The following is a 23,335-nucleotide window of genomic DNA, read 5'->3' as shown; positions in this document are numbered from 1 at the left end:
AGTTTCAAATTCTTTTTCGCTACATACACAAAGCTCCAAATTCTTTTCTCTATATACACAAAGTTGAGTGATTTCGAGTTTTGATCTACACCAAAAATCACTTTTTATCGTTACTGAAAAGAGTTGGGTTACTAATCCTCCCAGATATACCACCTTCTACTTCCCAGGAAGCATTTCTGCCTCTCAAACGTTTGCTAGACTCCTGCCACCTCTCTTGACTTTGTTATATTGCCATTCGCCTCTTCTCTCATTATGCCAAAATCTGTAACGTCCAGAATGCCATGAATAAGTTTATAAAGGATGAAACGTAGTTTACCAATCAATAGCAGGTCGACTGAAGAGCTCAGGATATTTTATACTCAACGCTAAAAGCAACAATACACTAATTGGGTTGGAATGCAGGCAAGCAAGCCTTTTGAAAGATCAAAGGCAGTATTGATATCTGATCCGATTTTTGATAATAAATCTAATCATGACAGAGGACGACATATTGCTTTTATAGCAGAGAAAACATATGTGAATAGTAGAACATGACAAAGGGGGAATAGATTACGATACAACAACAAAAAAGTAACAAGGGAAAAATAATAGAAATATATAAATATATTCTTTCAAGTTGCTTGATTGCAGAATTTAGCGTATGAAAATCTACCTTTAAACCTTTAAGTTTACGACGGAAATCTTGGAGAAACTTAAAATAATCAAACATATTATGCCCGTATCATCGGACATTAGCTGGCCTTCTCAAAGTAAGCTACTATAAGGTTTTTGACAAGAGGAATGTGTCAGCTAACTTTCTTGATCAAGACAATGTTTGAGCAGAAATCTCTGAAGGTTAAAGCGCAACTTCAATGGACGACCCCACACCAACCTCATATGACCTCATCACAAAGCCACTGGGAAAAACAGTAAAGAGACAAATACCAGCAGATGCCTAGAGTTTCCTAGACATTGCAGATGCATAGTGTTTCCATATTCAATTTACACATCACATTTTTTTATCATTAAAATTATATGGTACGTATGGAGCTAATTCAATTGTTATCCCAACTACAAATACCTTTGTAAAAAGGAATTGTAAAATTAACTTTCTTTTTTCTTCATGTACAGTCTACACAAAACACTAGCGTGTTTCTACATTCAAATGTCAGAGATCCAGAAATATGCAGTGAGATATATTAAGTTCCAACTATAAATTTTAAGATTATACGAATACTTACTATGATTTTCAAACCTTTCCTAGGAAAGAGTTAACTGAAATTTTATCCCTGCATTCCATCAATGCTGTGATAGCAGAAAAAAATAAAATAATTTCATATCTTAAGAAAATTCATCAAATTTTGACGAACACTAATAACTAAACACTCCCCAAACGACGGGGTGTTTGGTTTGATAAAATTGACCGTGATTAAAGACCACAGTTTCTGTATCTTATATTTTCCCGCAAATTCATTTGTTGTATGCGATGTCGGTATGAACGTCTAGTCCACAGCAAACAGACGAAAAGGTGGCATGGAATGAACAATCACCTTTTGGCGAGGTAAATTCCTTTCATTTACAGTAATTCCTGCTCCATAAATGGGAGAGCTGAATACATCTAACCAAGCAAATTGAGTGTTGTAGCCCGAGAATTCAATGGGTTTTGTCAAGCCAAAATTGCGAGTCCCCTCGGGAGAACTATGATGACCTGCCAAGATTTCCAGAGCCGCCATGCTGATATCCTCAAATCTTCTTAGAACGAGTAATACGCGGAGACCTAGCCACCTCTCAATACGCTATTACCCTTAGCCTGCAATTTGCTGGAAGATAGCCCTTACGAAATATTCAGACTCGTGGCTGGGGCAATTTTGCATCCTTCCATCAGAAATTCGTAATTCCAGCAATTGCATCCTTCCAGCAGAAATTCGTAGTTCCAGCAATAGCATCATTCCAGCAGAAATTCGTGGTTCCAGCAATTGCATCCTTCCATCAGAAATTTGTGGTTTCAGCAATTGCATCCTTCCAGCAGAAATTCGTGGTTCCAGCAATTACATCCTTCCAGCAGAAATTCGTGGCTCTAGCAATTGCATCCTTCCAGCAGAAATTCGTGGTTCCAACAATGGCATCCTTCCAGCAGAAATTCGTGGCTCCAGCAATTGCATCCTTCCAGCAGAAATTCGTAGTTCCAGCAATTGCATCCTTCCAGCAGAAATTCGTGGTTCCAGCAATTGCATCCTTCAAGTGCCGACAGATTCCGAGCTCCTCCTTCTGTGATGTGGCGTGACGCGACCCAATATCTCTCCAGTTCCTGTATTTTCCACCGACGAATCGGCGATAAATCGACATTGGCAACCCCTCATTTATTCAGGGACGAAGACTCGAGTGAGTGCAGAGTGGATAAATTACCCTCCCGCAATAGAGAAATTCACTTTCGTGCCTAGATAGCGTCATACCTCCGTCTTTATCCGAATGTCATAAATCGCCTTTCGTGTGTGTGTGTGCGTGTGTGTGTGTGTTCAGGCTTGAGATAATTACCTGAAGGATGGTGTGGGGGTGGGGAGGGCGGGCGAGAGGGGGAGGGAGTTATCGTGCATCTAGTTTGTCTCCTCTCCGTTCTGTTATCGTGTGAAGCTACATCAGATTGCACAAAGCTATCATGCAAGATTTGCAGGAATTTCCTTGCTAAGAGTCTCTCTCCCTCTGTGTGTGTGTGTGTGTGTGTGTGTGTGTGTGTAAGGCAGAGATGAAAGAACGTGTCACATCAGGAAGAAAAAAGATTCTGTAAATAGAAAAATATTAAAAGCAAGAATATAATACGAATCGAGATACATTCAACGTTTAAACTCTCTCTCTCTCTCTCTCTCTCTCTCTCTCTCTCTCTCTCTCTCTCTCTCTCTCTTCAGCCTGAGTGTCACGCCAGGAGAAAGATATTGTAATCAGATAAATAACACTTTAAGAAAAAAAATTCAGTCGATGTAAATTCAATATTTATGGGGACATTTCTCTCTCCTCTCTCTCTCTCTCTCTCTCTCTCTCTCATTAAAGTGGCCATGCCAATTACGAAGAGGAATTCCCAAATCATTACCGAATAATTACGAATAACATCGTAACTCCGCAGAGTAACGGAGCAACAGCCAAGTGCCAGAAAGTTAAGTATTTAAAAACAGTTGAAACTGTTTTATAAAGCAGAGAATCGCTTGAATTCCAAATGAGAGGAGACGTGGGAATCACAGTCCTTCTTCCACTGCGGCTAAAGTCCAACAGAGGATTCTTGATGCAGAAAGATTAAGGTCTTCCAGGTCTCGTGTTTTTGTTTAACCTGAAAATTTTTATGCAAATGCTATTTTTTTAATCTGTTGAAAATCTCCTTATCTAAGGTATTAGTATGTCTGGTTGTTTCTTGGTTGTCGAGTTGACCGAATAAAATTCTTTTATATGCCGAGTCGCATGCAGTTAAGTTCTGTCGTTTGTTAAATTGTTTAAGTTGGTTGAATTCTGTATGTAATAAAATCATTATTTGTCGTAGATGTGATTTAATAGTTTTATTTCAACCAAAATTTGACTTTTTCATTCTCTTTAGTTTGAAAGTGTTTCTCACTTTTATCCTACTGACAGATTTAATTTGGTAGTTTAGTTTTTATTAACTAATCTTATTCATTCATTTTTGTTTTAGTTGGGAATTGGCGTCGAAGTTTTAAGTGATCGACACTAAAGTCGTTGTGAAGGATTTTTGTAATAAGCCTGGACTTCAGTCGCCTTGCGTTCCAATGTATAGCGTTCTGGGACAACAGTCCACCCCTCCCCCCGCCCCCTCAATCATAATTCCTTCGCTGGTGACATGATCATTTGATCTGGACAGTAACAGCAGTTATAAATCTCTGCTAGACTTAACAGAAGTGAATAGCGTAGTCAGTGAGGCCTTTTTCTGATCCCTTTTCTGATTGGTCGATCTCGTTCCGTGCTACCACTTCACGATTCTTTAACAAATAAATACTTCTTAGTGTTACTGGCGTGTCTTCTGCGAGTTCTACCTCTGGATCCTTGTATTTCATCTCCTGTTCCTTTGCATAGTCAGCATTCTGTGGCCAGGATCAATCCAGCCTTTCGCTACGGCTTAATGAACTGTGAATATCCTTCAAAGGCGTCTTCGAGCTCTCAAAGGACTGTTTTCCATTTGCGTCTCCTTCGCTAATACCTTCAAAGACGGGGTCGAGTCCGGCTGGATATATCCTCTGCTATCGGGGACGCGTCTGCAAGGATTCTCTCGCTACCTCGGTTCTCCTCCTCCTCCTCCTCCTCCTCCTCCTTTTGAAATCTTCACTCCAAACATTATTTTTCTCTGTAAATCCTTCATAGAATAATTTTGCCATTCTTTCTTCAATATGCAATGTGTACCCACACATGCCCTTTGTGAGCAATACTGTCATATTTGCCGTCGTCCAACCCGAGCCCAGGTTCCAACGCCACCGACCTCCTAAAAAGCAGTAAAAGCATTAGTTAATAAATCTGATTTGGTCCGAACTTCTGGAAGGTACGTCGCGACCCTCTTTTTTATTATTGCCATTTATGAAGGTGTGGGCACGTTAATCATTACATATTTGCATATTACAACAACAACAACAACAAGCTATAGTTTGTAGGCTTTCTCCCCGAACAAGCAAAATTACCCACCACACCTTGAAACGCATGTCAGACGTACTGCTGACCATTAAAACAGCTTCATCTCCTCCCATTCTGCATTTTCTCATTTGACGTTTCTCCCGCATTCGTTAAATCTCCTGGAATATAATTTTCTTTCTCGTCTCCAACTGGAAAACGACGTGATGGCTCTCATTACATCGGATTTGCTCCCTGTCTCCCTCAAGATTCGCGGGACATGAGAATCCCAGGAGGGGAGTCGTGGTTAGACTACCCATTCTTTTAACAGTGCATTAAAATTTTAACTTTCGTGTCTCTCTGTGTTCGTATGTCTAGGCTATATGCATAAATGCATTTTCATTCCTGAATTTGCATTGTGTGTGTGTGTGTGTGTGCATATGTCCGTATAAGTGTATTCCCATTCCTATTCTTGTATTAGTATAGTACTATATATATATATATATATATATATATATATATATATATATATATATATATAGAGTGAGAGAGAGAAGAGAGAGAGAGATAGAGAGAGAGAGAGCAGAGAGAGAGAGAGAGAGAGAGAGAGAATGAGAGAGAGAGAGAGAGAGAGAGAGAGAGAGAGAGAGAGCTGGACACTATCCAAAAGACAGTGCTAATAACCAAGCAGCAAAATTTAGGTGGTGTTGATGACAGGCAATGGGCTAAAATGACACCCGAAAATCCAATGGAGTGTATGTGTATTGCAACACACACCACGTACACTCGCACAGGTGTAATTACGCATTTATGCAGTACACCATCCCCGGCAACAAATTTATTTACACTGTACATGTAGCTCCCAGGTCATCTAGTATATTCCTTATGTACTTACATTCAAATTTCGGGGGAAGTGATTCAAGATTTCTGAATTATTTTAAGACAACATCCACAGACTATTGTAACAGAAAGAATGAATGCAATGTTAAAAGCTTCGGCATCGCTGACCCTCGTTGTCGCCATGCCAGATTTTCAAAAGTCAAAAACATACCAAAGAAAAGACGATATAATAAACCGAATGAGATGGGATTAAGTTAATAAATAAATAAAATAAAATTAGTAAATAAATAAGTAGATTAAAAATAGTTATACATTTTGATAAAAGACGATGCAATAAATCGAATGAGATGGCATTAAGTTAATAAATACATTAATAAATAAATAAATAAATAAATAAATAAATGAAATAAAACTAGTAAATAAATAAACATTATAAATAGTTATACATTTTGATAAAAGGCGATATAATTAACCGAATGAAATGTCATTAAGTTAATAAATAAATAAATAAATAGATAAATAAATAGAATAAAATTAGTAAAGGAATAAATAGATAAGTAAAAGTGATAAATTTTGATGACAAAGAAAGTGAGCGAAAGGTTTCCTCAACTAAGACCAAATATCTTTCTCCAAGGTCCAAAAGGTAAGCTCGTGACGTGCCAGGGTTGTGCACGCTCACTTTTACTGTCACCTGGAATGAGATTCGAGCGGACACAAAACTATTTCGGTCGTGTGTGGGAAATTTTATGTAAAAAAATAAAAAGGAGGGGGGGGGGTGAAAACAAAGGAAAAAAGTTTTGATTTGAAACGATGCACTGACATGACCACTTCCTGGACACCAAAACTGGTTCACTTCGAACTGTCGGTTGGATTGAATCGGGAAAAACATTTAAAAAAAAAGGCGGGGGGTGGGGGGGGGGGGAGGGGGAATCAGAGATAGCTGTTTAGTTTCTATATTAGATGTGACCAAAAATATTTTGAGCGTCGAGGCTGTTAATATGATATTGTGATTAAATTCAACACTTTCGTTATCTACATTAACGAGTACAAAATGCGCCGAAGTTTCTTCGGCGCAATCGAGTTTTCTGTACATCGTTTAACCAAGGCCGCGGAAAACAGGATAGTGTTTCGGTGGTCTCGGCATAAGGCTGTAAGGGCCACCGCCCATGAAACTTTACCCACTGCCCGTCGGTGGCCTGGCATATATCGTCGCCAGACGCACGATTAAGGTTAACTTTAACCTTAGGTAAAATCAAATCTACTGAGGCTAGAGGGCTGCAATTCGGACTGCTTGATAATCGGAGGGTGTACGATCAACATACCAATTTGCAGCCCTCTAGCCTTCGTAGTTTTTTAAGATCTGAGGGCGAACAGAAAAAGTGCAGAAAGAAAAACTGCAGACGGACAGACAAAGCGGCTGAGAGTTTCATGGGCCGTAACTGAGAGTTTCATACAGCATTATACGCATTTTATTACTTGTTTTTTTTTTCTTATTATTATTATTTCTGTCGAGTTATCTATCATACATCTAGGCCAAAAAGACTCAACATTTATTTTCTTACGATTTTTCGGTCTCATCGAATCTGAGTCAGTCCTGGTTATTATAGTTTGCTTATCCATCATGTGCTCTTCTTTTATCTATTATTTCCCCTTCTATCAAGTCCACGCCTTTCTGTCCCATTCCTACCACTCTCATAATTCCTATGCATTAGAGTAAGACATTGAGCAATCGTAATTATCGAAAAAAAAAGAAAAAGAGAGCAAACTGACTCTTTATCCCCAGTCTCCTCTTTCGCATCTGCCTTACGCAAACTATACTTAACTTTTTCTGTGCCTCATAAGCTTTCTTCTCCGTAATTATCCTCCTTCATTCCCCTTCTCTCCTATCGGAACCCCGGTCAAGGTGGAACCGTGCGATTGGAGGGGAGAGAGAGACCGTAATAACTATGGCGCTCATAATTTTCTCAGCTCGTATATCAAGCCGCCAGCAAATTGTCTTCTGCTGTGGAGGCAACCTACTCTCGTTTTCTTTGCGTCGTTTCCTTGACGTTTCTCCGTTTTCTTTACATTCTTGCCTTAACCTTTCTTCGCTTTCTCTATTCTTCTTTTTCTTCTCAGCCCTCATCTTTTCTATCTTCTTCTTCTTCTCATCCTTAATAATCTTCGTCCTCTCGGCATTCACCTATTTTCCTTCTTCTGCTTCTCCCCTCTCCCCCCGCTAGCCCGCCCCCCTCCCTGTCCTCCTCCTCCTCCCCTTTTTCTTCTTCTCCTTGTAATTCTTCTTATTTTTCAAACACGATTTGAGCAAGGTCCTCTTTCGTCTCTCCACTCACCTCGTCCCCGGCAAAATTTTTCTATCGTGTGCGAAAATTAATCCAATTTCTTTTTGAGAGACCCCCCACCCTAGCCCCACAACACCTACTCCCCCCCTTGTAACCTCCAACCCCCACCCCCCAAAAAAATACCGGAGTGACTGGTAGGCCATCAGACACGGTTCTATAAGTCATCGGAGCCAATTTTCGCGGGGCCTCTGATTTTCGTTTGCGAATGCGTGATTGATTATTACGGTGGGCGCTATCAGGAATTCGTTAGTAATAACCATTTCCCTCGTCATGACAACTGTAGCCTGTCAGCGGCAGCTACGAAAGTGATTTTCTTTTCTCTCGGTGAGGTAATAGGATTTTTATTATTATTATTATTATCATATTTTCTTCTTCTTTTTTCCAATATGGCACTTTTTCTCTTGACCTAATATCGGGAAGGGGGTTGACGGACGGACAGATAGACAAATAGATTATCAGACAGACAGAATGATAGACAGACGAATAGACTATCAGACTGACAGGCTGATGGTCAGCAAAACAGACTATCAGACAGACAGATAGACAGAAAATAGGCTATCAGACAGACAGACAGAATGATAGACAAACAACCAGACAGAGAGACAGACAAATAAACTATCAGAGACAGACAGACAGACAGACAGATAAATGTACTATCAGACAGACAGACAGACAGACAGATAGACAGAGAAATAGACTATCAGACAGACAGACAGACAGACAGATAAATATACTATCAGACAGACAGACAGATAGACAGAGAAATAGACTATCAGACAGACAGACAGAATGATAGACCAACAACCAGACAGACAGACACCTAGACTGATAGTCGAACAGACAGATAGACTGATAATTTAACAGGCAGACAGACAAACAGACTGATAGTCTAACAGGCAGACAAGCAGACAATAGACCAGCAGTGAGAAAGACAGACAGACATTTAACAGACAATAAAAAAAAAACAGACAGCCAGACAGGCACTGGTTCAAATTGAAGACTTTTGTACTTTTGTTCAAAAATACATTATTCATTTTCAGTGTCTAAGTTACACGCATAAACACTGCGAGGTTTTTTATAAACTGCGGAGTGAATTTCATACGTAGTAACGATCGCTATACATACATACATACATACATACATACATGGCCCTATTTTCGCTTCTACGCCGCTTTAACGCAAGCAAAAACTGGTTAGCCAAAAGGTGAGGGAAAATTGCACGCATAATTATTTTTTCAGCGCACAATGGGTCAGACGAGATTCCAGGAATTCTTTTACATTCCCCGTCATCAGGGTTAATCGTTTAAAGAGGCTTGATAAAAAAAATACAGTGAAATGATGTCATCATCATTACGTAACTTTTAAAAAAGGAGGAAAATAAACAAACAAAGGGATAACAGAAGTAAAATCACGAGATGAAGCGTAAACAATAATACAAAATAAAAAGTCAAGGAATTAATATTATTATTATCATTATGAAAATAGATTAACTCGATCGAAGAGTGAATACAAGCATCGACAAATGAAGAGCGTAAATAAAAAAATAAAAAATAAAAATAATAAGGAAACCTTACAAGCGAAAACTCGGTCATGCAAAAATCAAAATTTAAAAAGAAAAAAAGGTACAAAATTTGTTTCCACTTTGAGAAAAACAGTGACATTACAAGTTCACTTTGGGCCATTTCTCTTGGCTTAATTCGAAGATCATTATCGTTTATCTGTGTAAAACGCCAAGCTTCAAAACAAACAGTCAGATCAAATGTAGTTAAGCCTAGGTTTTAGGACACTGCAACGAATATAAGACGTTTATGTTAGTATAAGTTTAACTGTTCACGTTGCCTGATTGCTTTTCTAAAAATATATACTAGATACGTTCGGATATTGGGTATTGTATAAAAGTCTATATGCTTATAGCTTTTTAATCTACATCATCAAGCTGTCAAAATAGAGAGAGAGAGAGAGAGAGAGAGAGAGAGAGAGAGAGAGAGAGAAGGTAGACTCCATCTAGGGTGATCCATACCCCATGAAGGGGGAAAAGACGTATAGGTGTGGATACGTATTACACACACACACACACACACACTCATACATATATATATATATATATATATATATATATATATATATATATATATATATATATATATATATATATATATATAAATATATATATATATATACACACACACACACACACACACACACATATATATATATACATAATATATATATATATTTATATTATATATATATATATATATATATATATATATTGTGGAAGTTATTGTAACTGTTATCCTAGGTTATACTCTGTTAAGAATTACAGCTACTGCAATATTTGTTGATTACAATGCAACTCATCCTTTTTTTTCTCTCTCTTTCACAGTCTGCAGGTGAAGGCCTGATTTTCTGCTAGAATCATATCGCTTACAGCAAGCAGATTTAGAGGACATCGCCTTGAGTAGTCAAATGCCGTCTTATAGAGAAGATAAAGCAGAGGACATACTCAGAATAATAAGAATTCGTACAAATAAGTAGTGGAAACAAATTGCACATTATATGTACCTTTATGCTCTGTAGGATAATGAGATTCCTGGTTTTACCTACCCACGGTCGAAAAGTTAGCTGAAATGGCAATGTATTTATAAGAAAGTCCACGTTTAGCAAACTTATAAATCTGTCAACTTCTTCCCATTATGTGGTCCTCCCAAAGCCAGCCAGACATGGCCCTCATAGGGGTGAAATCGGTTCTGAGCCCGAGGCCATTCTCTGCACCACATACCATGGAGAGCTTTTCAGCCACAGGCCACTTAGGTCCCGTGCCACATAGAAGAGAAAATGGCGCAGACGACTCCGAGTCGGATTCCTACGAACTGGAGAGCGAACACGGTGAAAGCTACATAGACGAGACTGCTAGTCTCAGCAGCGACCAGCTGGAGGAGGCGAGTAAGGGATCCACAGACCAGTCGAAAGCAAGCATAGATTACGGCAGCTTCGATTGTGGCTCGGGTACTGAGAGCAACAATGGAGACATTGGCTGTGGAGAAGATGCGAGTTCGTTCAACGCTGCTCTCAGGAAAGGGGAGGACAGTGTCCCTCCTGGAATTCACAGGCTTAGGAACTTAAACTCGAAAGACTCGGCATTCGGGTCAAGTACAGAGCAGAAACCGCCTTCTCTTGACGATCAGGCCACAGACTCACTCTCTGAAGGGGCTATAGACGATGTCCAAAACACTTGTGCCTCTGAGAACGAGAGTCATGATTCCCAGTATAAACGTTTGAATCCAAACAACAGCGCCACTGAGAGCCAGAGTAATGATTCTCAAGACAAACATACATTGAATGCTAAAGATTCAAACCAAGACACGATCAAGGATGTAGATTTACCAAGTAATGAAGGAGAGACAATGGATAGAGGTTCAACGTTAAAGTCAGAGAGTTTAACTAAGAAAAACTATTCTAAAAATGGCTACCATGAAACTGTCTTGCTGCAATCACAGGCCAGCTACCGCAGACCCCTCATTCCCCCATCCATCATCACATTTGACCTTTCAACCGACCAGGAAGAAGTGCTTATCCAACCAGCCGAGAGCCTTCAGGAGACCGTCGACAAGAAGATCCTGGAAGCCCAGAAGACGGGTCACCTCGATTTGGCGAACATAGGTCTACCTTTCATCCCCTCAGCCATTCTGCTCTCCGAGAGCTCCATGATCCACGTAAGTATCCCGCGCCTCCTCCGCCTCCTCCTCCTCCTCATCCTCCTCCTCGCGTTGACTTGTCTAATTTCACAATCTATCCCAAACCGCACCACCTGAATTTTTCAAGAGATGTTTACCCTTTTGGCCTCTAATCTATCCCCTCTTGCGTTGTTTGTCCTGCCATTCGCGTTATTTGATTAAGCCTCTTTTCTGTAATTTGACGGAGAGAAGTTTACGAGACTGTAATTATACGCTCGGTGTTGTTACGTGCCGGGCGCAAAGTTTTGTTTATGATACGGTTGTGTGTAATTTGGTCGCGATATTTACGGTAATAGCGACTCCCGTCATGACTGACACAACCCTGCCTCTCTCTCTCTCTCTCTCTCTCTCTCTCTCTCTCTCTCTCTCTCTCTCAGGTATGTATCGAACCGCCAGTCTCTGCCTTCATGTCCGGCCAATCTTACATACAATCTCACCCCTTCCATTTCCATGATTTTCCCAATTTCATGCCTGGCATCTTACTTGCTACCCTCACGGGGAGGGGGGCGGGGCAAAACAAATGACCCGTTCTGACATCCAATGTTTTGGTCATACAACCTGACGATATCTTCGGACAAGTCTTTGGCAAACACGAAAAAAAAAAACAGGAGACGAAGAATTGCCTCGACGACCAGCTGCATTTGCAGCCGAATAATGCTCTGGTAAATATAAATGTTTTGCTGTTGTTTGCCTAACTTCCTGTAAAGTTGAGGCCAGATGATATGCTGGGAGAGGGTTAATTGCTGAGATAAGAGAGCAGTAGGGGGTTGAATATTCTTCCTTTTCTTCTTCTTCTTCTTCTTCCTCTTCTTCTTCTTCTTCTTTCTAGGCATTCCGCGCGAGCCTGCTTTGCAATTTGATGGAGTTTTAAGTTTGTTCATCGTGTTTGTTCGCTTACTTTGGATAATAATCGTGAATTACGGTCGCATTATCAGGGTTAATTTTGGGAATTCGCTTCCTCAAAAGGATAATAAGAAGAATTGAAGAGAGTGAATATGAAATTATTTCGCAGATGTTTCACCGTAAATTAATAATAATAATAATAATAATAATAATAATAATAATAATAATAATAATAATAATAATAATAATAATAATAATAATAATAATAATAATATTAAAAATAATGGCAGAATTCACAGAATTGATTTTGTACAATATTCTTTCAATTCTCCTAATGATTTGCCTTTCTGGCACTGTATTATAAAGCAGCTGTCCAATGTTCATCGTGCGTAAGTCGTCAACGGAAATTTCGGGCGGGCTGGTGTTATCAAAAGCAAAACTGTTATCAGGGACAGGCTGGGGTCGTCAACAGGTATACAGTGCGTTTCGTAGGTCGGGAACACGGCCGTAGTCGTCAGGGGTCTATCCGGTATTTCTTGTTATTTCTTCGTTTCTGGTTTTTAAAAGGCGTCTACATGTTTCGGCCACCTCGTTTGGGGTTTGGCCATCTTCGGGACGGGATCGCTGAGTGCAATGGTCTGTATCAGATGTATCATGCTATTATTGCATTCGGTGGCTTGAAAAAACGGGTACCTCACTTTTCATTGGGCAATACCTGTGACGTCACGAGCGATGTCATCGAGGGGGCCCGTTGCTGGTTGGCTGTCCTCTTCGTGGGGCGGAGCCTCATCCTATTGGTGATGGTGGAGGTCCCCTCGAAGGGCGTGCTACCAGGTCGTCCTCAGGGCGAGAGCTTAAGCTGCGATCACCCTCAGGTTACTAGGGACGTCCTCAGGATGAGAGCTAACGCTTCTATCATCCTCAGGATCCCTCTGGTGCGATGGTCGTTGTGGGGCGGTGTCTGCTGCTCTCCTTGACGGCGGTGGGGAGGAGGAAGGTCTCCTGTGTGACGTTCAAACTGGGCTTCTCCCTCCCGATGTGCAGCACTTATAAGATTCGCAAACGACGTAGATCGGGTGCTTGGTCGATAACCTCGAAGTTACCGACGATGTCGCTGCGGCGGATTCTTTTATTATGTGCAGTCCTTGCATGATTAAAACATTATATATACTCTCGTGATAGAGAGTTTTTCCCTATTATTATTATTATTATTTTTTTTTTTCTTTTTTTTTTTTGTTGCTCTTATCACAGTCCTCCAATTCGACTGGGTGGTATTATAGTGTGGGGTTCCGGGTTGCATCCTGCCTCCTTAGGAGTCCATCACTTTTCTACTATGTGCGCTGTTTTCTAGGATCACACTCTTCTGCATGAGTCCTGGAGCTACTTCAGCATCTAGTTTTTCTAGATTCCTTTTCAGGGATCTTGGGATCGTGCCTAGTGCTCCTATGATTATGGGTACGATTTCCACTGGCATATCCCATATCCTTCTTATTTCTATTTTCAGATCTTGATACTTATCCATTTTTCCCTCTCTTTCTCTGGTATTGCGACATCAATGAGTGATACTTTCTTCTTGACTTTGTCAATCAACGTCACGTCTGGTCTATGTGCACGTATCACCCTATCTGTTCTGATACCATAGTCCCAGAGGATCTTTGCCTGATCGTTTTCTATCACTCCCTCAGGTTGGTGCTCGTACTACTTATTACTGCAAGGTAGCTGATGTTTCTTGCACAAGCTCCTGTGGAGGGCTTTTGCCACTGAATCATGCCTCTTTTTGTACTGGTTCTGTGCAAGTCCCGAGCATTCGCTTGCTATGTGGTTTATGGTTTCATTTTTCGTATTGCACTTCCTACATATGGGAGAGTAGTTATTTCCGTCTGTCGTTCTTTGAACATATCTGGTTCTTAGGGCCTGATCTTGTGCCGCTGTTATCATTCCTTCAGTTTCCTTCTTGAGCTCTCTGCTCTATAGCCATTGCCATGTGTCATCGCTGGCTAGTTCTTTAGTCTGCCTCATGTATTGTCCGTGCATTGGTTTGTTGTGCCAGTCCTCTGTTCTGTCTGTCTTTCTCCTGTCTCTATATATTTCTGGGGTCTTCATCTACTTTTATTAGTCCTTCTTCCCATGCACTCTTTAGCCAATCGTCTTCACTGGTTTTCAGATATTGCCCCAGTGCTCTGTTCTCGATGTTGACGCAGTCCTCTATACTTAGTAGTCCTCTCCCTCCTTCCTTTCTTGTTATGTATAGTCTGTCCGTATTTGCTCTTGGGTGTAGTGCTTTGTGTATTGTCATATGTTTCCTGGTTTTCTGATCTATGCTGCGTTCTGCCTTCGTCCATTCCACTATTCCTGCGCTGTATCTGATTACTAACACTGCCCATGTGTTTATGGCTTTTATCATATTTCCGGTGTTGAGTTTTGACTTGAGTATCGCCTTGAGTCTCTGCATATATTCTTTCCTGATCGTGTCCTTCATCTCTTGGTGTTTAATATCCCCTCCTTCCATTATTCCCAGGGTTATTTGTATCCAGTCTCATCTATGTGTTTGATGTTGCTCCCATATGGTAGCTTTATCCTTCAGTTCTCGTTACTTTGCCTTTTTGTATGTTTGGACGCTAAGGCGCATTTTCTATTCCAAACTCCACCTTGATGCCCCCAGATACAATCCTTACCAAGTCTGGAGTTTAAGGAGGGTATCTACTACTATTATTTTACTATTATTGATTAATTATTATTACTTGGCTTAAAATACGCATCGCACAATATCCACTTTAATAAATTGATAATAATCTTATTCATAAATATCCTAACGGTTAATAATAAGTCAGTATATAATATATATATATATATATATATATATACTATATATATATATATATATATATATATATATATATATATATACTACACACACATATATATATATATATATATATATATATATAGATATACGATATATATATATATATAAGTGCGATGTGTTTACGCAACTGAGGAGAGAAACAGAAAAAGGAAAGAAAGAGTATAATGAACTGTTAATACATTTAGAATTATATAATTATATTATAATGATTTCGCATTGCGCTGAATCCACACACACGTTACATTTTGGCAATAAATTCCGGACAAATGATCAAAACCCAATCATTCAACAGATATCCGTTTAGAACGCTTAATTTCACAATGATTTTACTTAATTAGAGCAATTTCTTTCGGAAATTCAATTTGGTTTTAAATTACGTTTTAATTCATTACGTCATAATTGAAAACAGGCAATATATATATCCACCGTGTTACTGAGGGGAAAAAATAAACCGGTAGGACCTATTATGTACTTTATTTCTATTTATTTATTTTGCCTAAATTCTGTAGAATTTCGAGGTTCTTTGACAAAATATTCAGCAGGATATTTTCACGGATTCTCACGCTTTCAAAGAGGCATCACTTTGACAAAAACGCATGTCAGGTGAGACGAAATGTCTAATAAATTGAACAGTCTATGCAATCTGGAATTGTGATATAGACTCTGGAGTTGCAAAGACTGTGGTCAGGGCCTGTGAAGAAAGGATTGATGATCTGAGCTGGCTATGCAATCTGAAGCTGCAAAGATTACGTTAAGGGCTTGTGACAAAACCGACGGGTTAGATTTAATTGTTTGTGTAATTTGGAGTTGCAAAGATTACGGTCAGGGCTTGTGACGAAACGTCAGGTTAAATTGAACTGCTTGTGATATCTGGAGTTGCAAAGATTACGTTCAGGGCTTGTGACGAAACGACTGATAAACTGACCAGTTTGTACAATCTGGAATGGCAAAGATTACGGTTGGTGCCTCTGACGAAACGACGGATAAATTGAACTACATACCCGATAAATTGAACTACTTACCCAATCTGGAGTCGCAAAAATCACGGTTAGGGCCACCAAGGCAAATACAGCTGGTATCGAAACTGCTTTCGCAGTCTGGAGTTGCAATGATTGTGGTCATCACAGCCGCCAAGTCGTTTACACAGCAGGTATCGACCGGCAAAGCAGCCAGGGATTATCTGGGCTTTTTCTGTTTGATCTGAGGCTTCCATCAGACAGCATTCGAGCCTGGCCTCCGAGCATTGTTATTTTGTAATGCAAAACCTTTTGCGTTCGCCTGAATCGGCGATGGCCTCTCGCCAGTTTCCGAAATGATTATATAATAATAGAGGCATGAAGCCTATAATGTTACGGGCTGCTCTCGGAACCTGGTAATGAAATGGCTATCTGAAATCGCCTTTACATATCTTCGCCGTTTTCAAAGTCATCTAAATAACACTGTAATAACCCAGCTGAGCTCCGGATTATAAACAAGAAGTTTGCAAAACGTTAAAAAATATAATATACCAATGGAAAATTACCTTTAAATATGTGTGTTTGAAAGAATATACTGCACACACTAGAGAGAAGTTTCAGCGATGAGGTTGTCAGCCCCACGCCCTATCCTTAGCCCCAGCTGAGCATATGGGTACCCCGGGAGCGATCCACGGGCCTAGAACATGCGAGCCAGCCGCTCCACCACCCAAATGTTATAAAAAAACTTCATTTGTAGCAAGATTAACAAATCTATTTCCTGCCAGAGTGAAAGTTCCTTCATACACTTGTATTGAAAATTACGGGTTCTATTCGTGAGCTCTATTAATTAAAGAAAACTAACTCCAGTCTTTACACACCTGTTTTGTTCAAAGCTGTGATAAAGAGATCGTTAAGAAATAACAGGGATACTGTGCTAAAAGAAGGCCAAAACGCGAATTATAACTTCAGGGGTTGTTCAAGAGTTTATATTTATAGTACTGGTTTTCGCTGGAGCCTTTGAAATTTATAGAAGAGGGTAAATCTGTATAATCATCCAGTGATACGGATTTGAAAGAGAGAGAGAGAGAGAGCGAGAGGAGAGAGAGAGAGAGAGCAGAGAGAGGAGAGAGAGAGAGAATACATAAAACACTGTGACTATATTATATACATATATCTATATATATTATATATATATATATATATATATATATAGATATATGTATATATATGTGTGTGTGTGTGTGTGTAGATATATATATATATCTATATATATATATATATATATATATATATATATATATATATATATATATATACGTATATATACACAAACACACACACACACATATATATATACACGTACCACGTAAACGCACGAGGACCATCGTGACCAGTCGAATCAAATCTCGGACCTTCAAATTACCTCGAAAAGACGATAACGAGCGTATAATTGAAACCTCCAAAATCATCAACGTGTGCCATGCAGACAGAGGTCGGATACCCCGTTGGTAAGACGGGCGTTGGGTGGGGTCAGAACCCACTCGGAGAGGGTCCCGGGTCACACCGGGAGAACCGGGTGTAAGGGTTAGGTTTTAGGGTTTGGGGGCAGTAGGGGTACGAGGGACAGGAACTGGGGTCCGGGAATGGGGAAGGACTGAGGTCTTTTGGCTGTCGATATATGTCATCCTTAAGCTGGATTAACTTTGACTTTTGGCTTTTTCCCGAATGCGCCCCCTACCACGCCCCCTCCCCCCCACAAGCCTTCCAGGAAACCTCCCACACCTACCCCACCCTACCCTACCATCCCCATTTCTCCTGGCGGAATGGACGCGACATATAATCCCTGATTTCTTAAATGGAGGAAAACAATTTTGGAATGAACAGTCGCGGACGTCAGTCGTCGGGGGATCAGTCTCTCGGCTCTCTCTCTCTCTCTCTCTCTCTCTCTCTCTCTCTCTCTCTCTCTCTCTCTTTATTCATCACGCTGTCGTAGTCTAGAGATGACGGGGGTCTAATCCCGAATCCAATATCTCCCCCTTTTCTGGGCATTATTTCCATTATTTCCATCACACGTAATCATTCGGTTTCAGATACAAAAGGGAAGTTGCTGCTGCAGGGGGGAGATCCTTTCTTGTCTTCCAATCATCCCCCCCACCCACCCACCCTCCTCCTCTCCCCCATCTCTGTTCCCCAACCCTCCAAAAGAATTTTAAAAAATCTATGATTGAAATCAGTTATTGGAAAAGAGTTGAAGGGGAGTCAGTTATTGGGGAATTAAATTTAAAGGACTGGCATGTTTATATTTTTACTTTGGCTGATTAGGAGTGCTGGAAAGATTTCAGAGTCATTTGACCAATCGAGATAAAAAAATGGGAGACTGAAATCGTTTACCGGAAGGCATTTTGTAAAAGAGACGGTTATTGAAGAGATGCATTCACATGAATGATATACATTTTGCTTTTTCTAACCTATACTTGCATTTGACTTGAGTGTCAAGGTTAGGTTGGGGTCACTGGCTTGTAATACTTGGTATTTGTGGTTTGAACAACGAAGCTCATACTGCTCTACAACTTCAAGCCACTCTGTTCCTTTTTGTTTTATTTCTATACCAGGAAAATATGTTATATTGACTAGTCTTCAATCGGACTTCCATATCCATAGCTCTTCTGCTCAAAGTTCGTTGCTTGAAGTCTTCAACAGGAAAAGACTTACAAGCAACATTGTCAAAACTGGTGTGTCTTGAAAGCATTATGTTATTGCTATGTAATCTGATAAGCCTGATGAATCATTGAGAGATGTAACTAGAAAAAAAAAACAAATCAAAGAAGCTGGACAGCTAGGTGGAAAGAGACCACAAGGAATTGGATGTAAAGTAGGAGAGAGAGAGAGAGAGAGAGAGAGATAGAGAGAGAGAGAGAGAGAGAGAGGAGAGATAGAATTCCAAGTATCAGAATATTCAAACAAATAAGGATTAATCACGCAAACATACAGCAGAAAGACCTTAGCAAATATAGGGGAAGTGCCTATGGTAAGAATTACTGTATGTCCCAATTATCCAAGAATAATCGAAGCGTATAATGTTCAATTACCCCTCAGTACTTGATCTCGGAATTTTTATACGCTACTTGGCATACCTGAGGGCCATAAAATAAATTACAGCCATGGACAGTAACAGCTCGTGCGTGGAAATACACTAAAGTGTTAATTTTCTGTCATTCAAAATCACTAGTCATCTGCCCTGGTCACGCATGAGTAGTTGAAGGCCATCTATTGTTGAATGACTGTACCACCACTTGCTAGCTTGTACTCACTGATGTGATTCGAGATAAATGCTAGGGCTCCTATAATTCTGCTTGATTTGCTGCCATTTGCTAGATTCTTTTCCTCGAACTTTACTTAAGCAAACCCTGCCTAGGTCATTCATAACTTGAGATAATTTACTGGTGCTTGCGACATTTTTAGACTCGGCATAGATCATTCACAGTATGAATTCATTAGCTGGGTTATTTTTCCCAACACAAAAGCTAGTTCATAAATCTCTATAAAAAAAAAACTAAAACTGCCATGGCCTTAGACACAAACGTTCTAATAAAGTAAATGGAATTTTTCTTCTATCTTAACACTCGAAAACTTAGTCTAATAGAGAAATAAATCCGTACTGAAATTCATCGTGACACTTCACGTTTGAACGCAATAATAATTTTTTTTAATTATTTGAAGTTAACTCGCGCAAACGAAAACCATTTGTAGCAGTCATAACAAAAAGGATTTTTGCTCATTACTTTACAAGAGCTATAATTAAGACAAAAGAAGCAGGGCCACATTAACAAAATTTAACGACCCCTCAACAGCACCTAATAAACGTCTCCATAAAAGCAAACCTTTGCGAAGGGGTTAATTGCTTACACCACAAAAGGTGGGGCATTTATAGTCTACCTAATTTTGCTATTGTTCCCTAGTTTGGAGATTTCTGACAATAAGGAAAAATATGCCTTAATATACCCGATTTATCATTTGTTGTAGAATACCGCCGATGAAGATGGTCTATAATTACAAATAAATATATATTCCCGGAAACAAAAAAGGAGTGAGAGAAGCAATTTGTCTTCGCTTGTAGTCACTTGAACGGATATTGTTTTCGAATACTAGTCTCTCTCTCTCTCTCTCTCTCTCTCTCTCTCTCTCTCTCTCTCTTTGAGGCGTTGCATGAAAAATATTTCTATGTACATTTCTAGTGAACTAACACGAATCCCACGGGGGCAGCGACCCCCCCCCCGACCCCCCCCCCCCCCAGCTCTCTCTCTCTCTCTCTCTCTCATCTCTCTCTCTCTCTCTCTCTCAGAGATATTACATGAAAGAAATTTCTATGTGGATACCCGAGTAATTTCTCTCTCTCTCTATCTCTCTCTCTCTCTCTCAAGGGGGAACCAGCGAATATATGGGAAAGACAAAAAACAAGGAAAAATATATGAGAAATATAGTAACTCAGAATGTGAACTAATAGCGGTAGAATTTGAATCAGAAAAATTGATGAACATAGTAATATATAGACCTCCTAATACTAAAGAGTTTGACTTAATAATTGAAAAAAATTGGATGATATATGTAGAAATCACAAGGACTGGACTATTCTCCTATCTGGTGACTTCACTTTCCTTTCGTAGAATGGAAAGAACGAATAGGAGATTGTGGTTGTACTTATACATATAAAAAAGAGAGTAATAGTAGTGCAGAAGATAAGAGGCAATTTGAAAAGCTATTAGATATGCTACTAGAATACAACATTCAACAAATAAATCACCTGCCAACAGAAAGGAAAATACTTTAGACCTAGTATTTGTGAACGAGATGAATTATGTTAAAGAAATAATAGTTTATAATGCGAGTATTTCAGACCATAATGTCATAGAATTAACAGTTCATTCCAAAGCAAGTGAAAATAGAGATAAGCAAGAAATGAAAAGTGGGAAGGATATGGGAAATACAACTTCTAACAGTAAAAATATAAAATGGTCAGAAATTAATGAAGAATTAAACAAAGATTGGGATAACATTTTCGTAAGTGATGACATAAGGGTAAATACGGAGATATTATATAAAATATTGGAGAAAATAGTGGAAAAATAGATACCGAAGGAAGAAAAGTAAACATCATTCATGCATACCAAGAGACAGAAGGATCTTGTTCCAGAAAATCAGAAAGTGGAAAAAAGGTCTTGCAAAAGAAAAAAATGCATGGAAAGTTATAGAACTAAAAAGTAAGATAGAAAATGCAGAACAAAAGATTTACAATCAAAAACGAAAATGAAAAACAGGACTTGGAAGAAAAAAACCAAAAAACCCTATTAAATATCAAGCAAAAAACCCCAAACTAATTATACTCATATGCGAAGAAGATGAATAAAAGGAAGAATAGAAATAGGCCCTCTGAGAATTGAAGGGAGATTAACGAATGAAAAAAAGGAAATTTGCAACATACTGGCAGAACGATATAAGAGAGAATTTCACCCCTAGAATAGATAATGAAGATAATGATATAGAAGTAAGGGAAGAAAATAGTGAATATTTAGTCTGACATAGAAATTAATGAAGCTGATATTGTGCAGGCATTTATGAAAATTAAAAATGGAGCTGCTGCAGGGCCGGATGGACCAGTCCCTAGCTATTTTGTTAAAGAAAGTAGTTCATTCTATCGCAAAGCCACTTGCAATATTATTAAGACAAAGTGTAGATACAGGCAAGATTTATGATGAGCACAATTAGCATATATCACCCCTACTTTCAAAAGTGGATCAAGACTAGAGGCAAGTAATTATAGGCCTGTGAGTCTAACATCACATATTATGAAGTGTATGAAAGGGTAATGAAAGAAAAAGATTATTATGAAACATTTAATAAAAAATAATTTGTTTAATATAGACAACACGGTTTCGTACCCGGAAAAAGTACACAAACCCACTGTTAGTCCACCGTGAGAACATATTCAAAAATATGAAAAGCGGAAATGAAACAGATGTGGTTTATCTAGACTTTGCAAAAGCTTTTGACAAAGTAGACCATAATATATTAGCAAAGAAAATTAGAAAACACAATATCGTGATAAAAGTAGGAAGATGGTTAAAAGAATTTTTACACAACAGAAAACAGATAGTTATTGCAAACGACGAGAAATCGGATGAAACCAAGGTAATATCCGGTGTGCCACAAGGTACGGTGCTAGCTGCAATATTGTTTTGTTATTATGATTGAAGACATAGACAGTAATGTTAAGGTTCGGTAGTGAGTACTTTTGCTGATGACACAAGAATAAGTAGAGAAATTACTTGTGATGAAGATAGGAACGCTCTACAAAGAGACCTTACAAAAGTATATGATTGGGGCAGAGGTAATAGGATGGTATTTAACTCTGATAAATTTGAAATCAATAAATATGGAGACAGAGAAGGAAAGCTATATGCATATAGGGGACCTAATAATGAGACAATCACAAATAAGGAAGCAGTTAAAGACCTTGGTGTGATGATGAATAGGAACATGTTATGCAATGATCAAATAGCAATTCTGTTGGCAAAATGTAAAGCAAAAATGGGAATGTTGTTACGGGCACTTCAAAACAAGAAAAAGCTGAACACATGATTATGCTTTTATAAAACATATGTTCGTAGTCCACTTGAATATTGCAATATGATATGGTACCCACACTATCAAAAGGATATTGCACAAATAGAGAGTGTACAAAGGTCCTTTACAGCTAGAATAGAAGAAGTTAAGGACCTAGACTACTGGGAAAGACTACAATCCTTAAAATTATATAGTCTAGAAAGGAGAAGAGAACGCTACATGATAATTCAGGCATGGAAACAGATAGAAGGAATAGCAGAAAATATCATGGAACTAAAAATATCAGAAAGAGCAAGCAGAGGTAGATTAATAGTGCCCAAAACTATACCAGGAAAAATAAGGAAAGCACACAGGACATTAATCCACTACGCACCAGCATCGATAATGCAGCGTCTATTCAATGCGTTGCCAGCTCATCTGAGGAATATATCAGGAGTGAACGTAGATGTGTTTTTAAGAATAAGTCTCGACAAATAATCTAAACTGCATCCCAGACCATCCAAGATTGGAAGATGCAAAATATACCGGAAGATGTACTAGCAACTCTCTGGTAGA

At 39.1% G+C, this 23,335-nt stretch overlaps 1 protein-coding gene across 1 annotated transcript in view; it reads left to right on the top strand.

Moving 5' to 3' along the window:
• The first annotated feature begins 10,148 nt into the window (after nt 1-10,148).
• The window catches only part of LOC135200921 (uncharacterized), a 48,214-nt gene continuing 35,027 nt past the window's right edge, over nt 10,149-23,335 (top strand). Inside the window, exon 1 of the mRNA XM_064229687.1 lies at nt 10,149-11,473. Coding sequence (XP_064085757.1) covers nt 10,454-11,473 — 1,020 coding nt within the window. The 5' untranslated portion in view covers nt 10,149-10,453. The remainder of the gene's footprint in view (nt 11,474-23,335) is intronic.

This window comes from Macrobrachium nipponense, chromosome 27 (genome assembly GCF_015104395.2).
Source record: "Macrobrachium nipponense isolate FS-2020 chromosome 27, ASM1510439v2, whole genome shotgun sequence".
In the NCBI taxonomy this organism is placed as follows: Eukaryota; Metazoa; Arthropoda; class Malacostraca; order Decapoda; family Palaemonidae; genus Macrobrachium; species Macrobrachium nipponense.
This window is presented reverse-complemented; position numbering and strand designations above follow the sequence as displayed.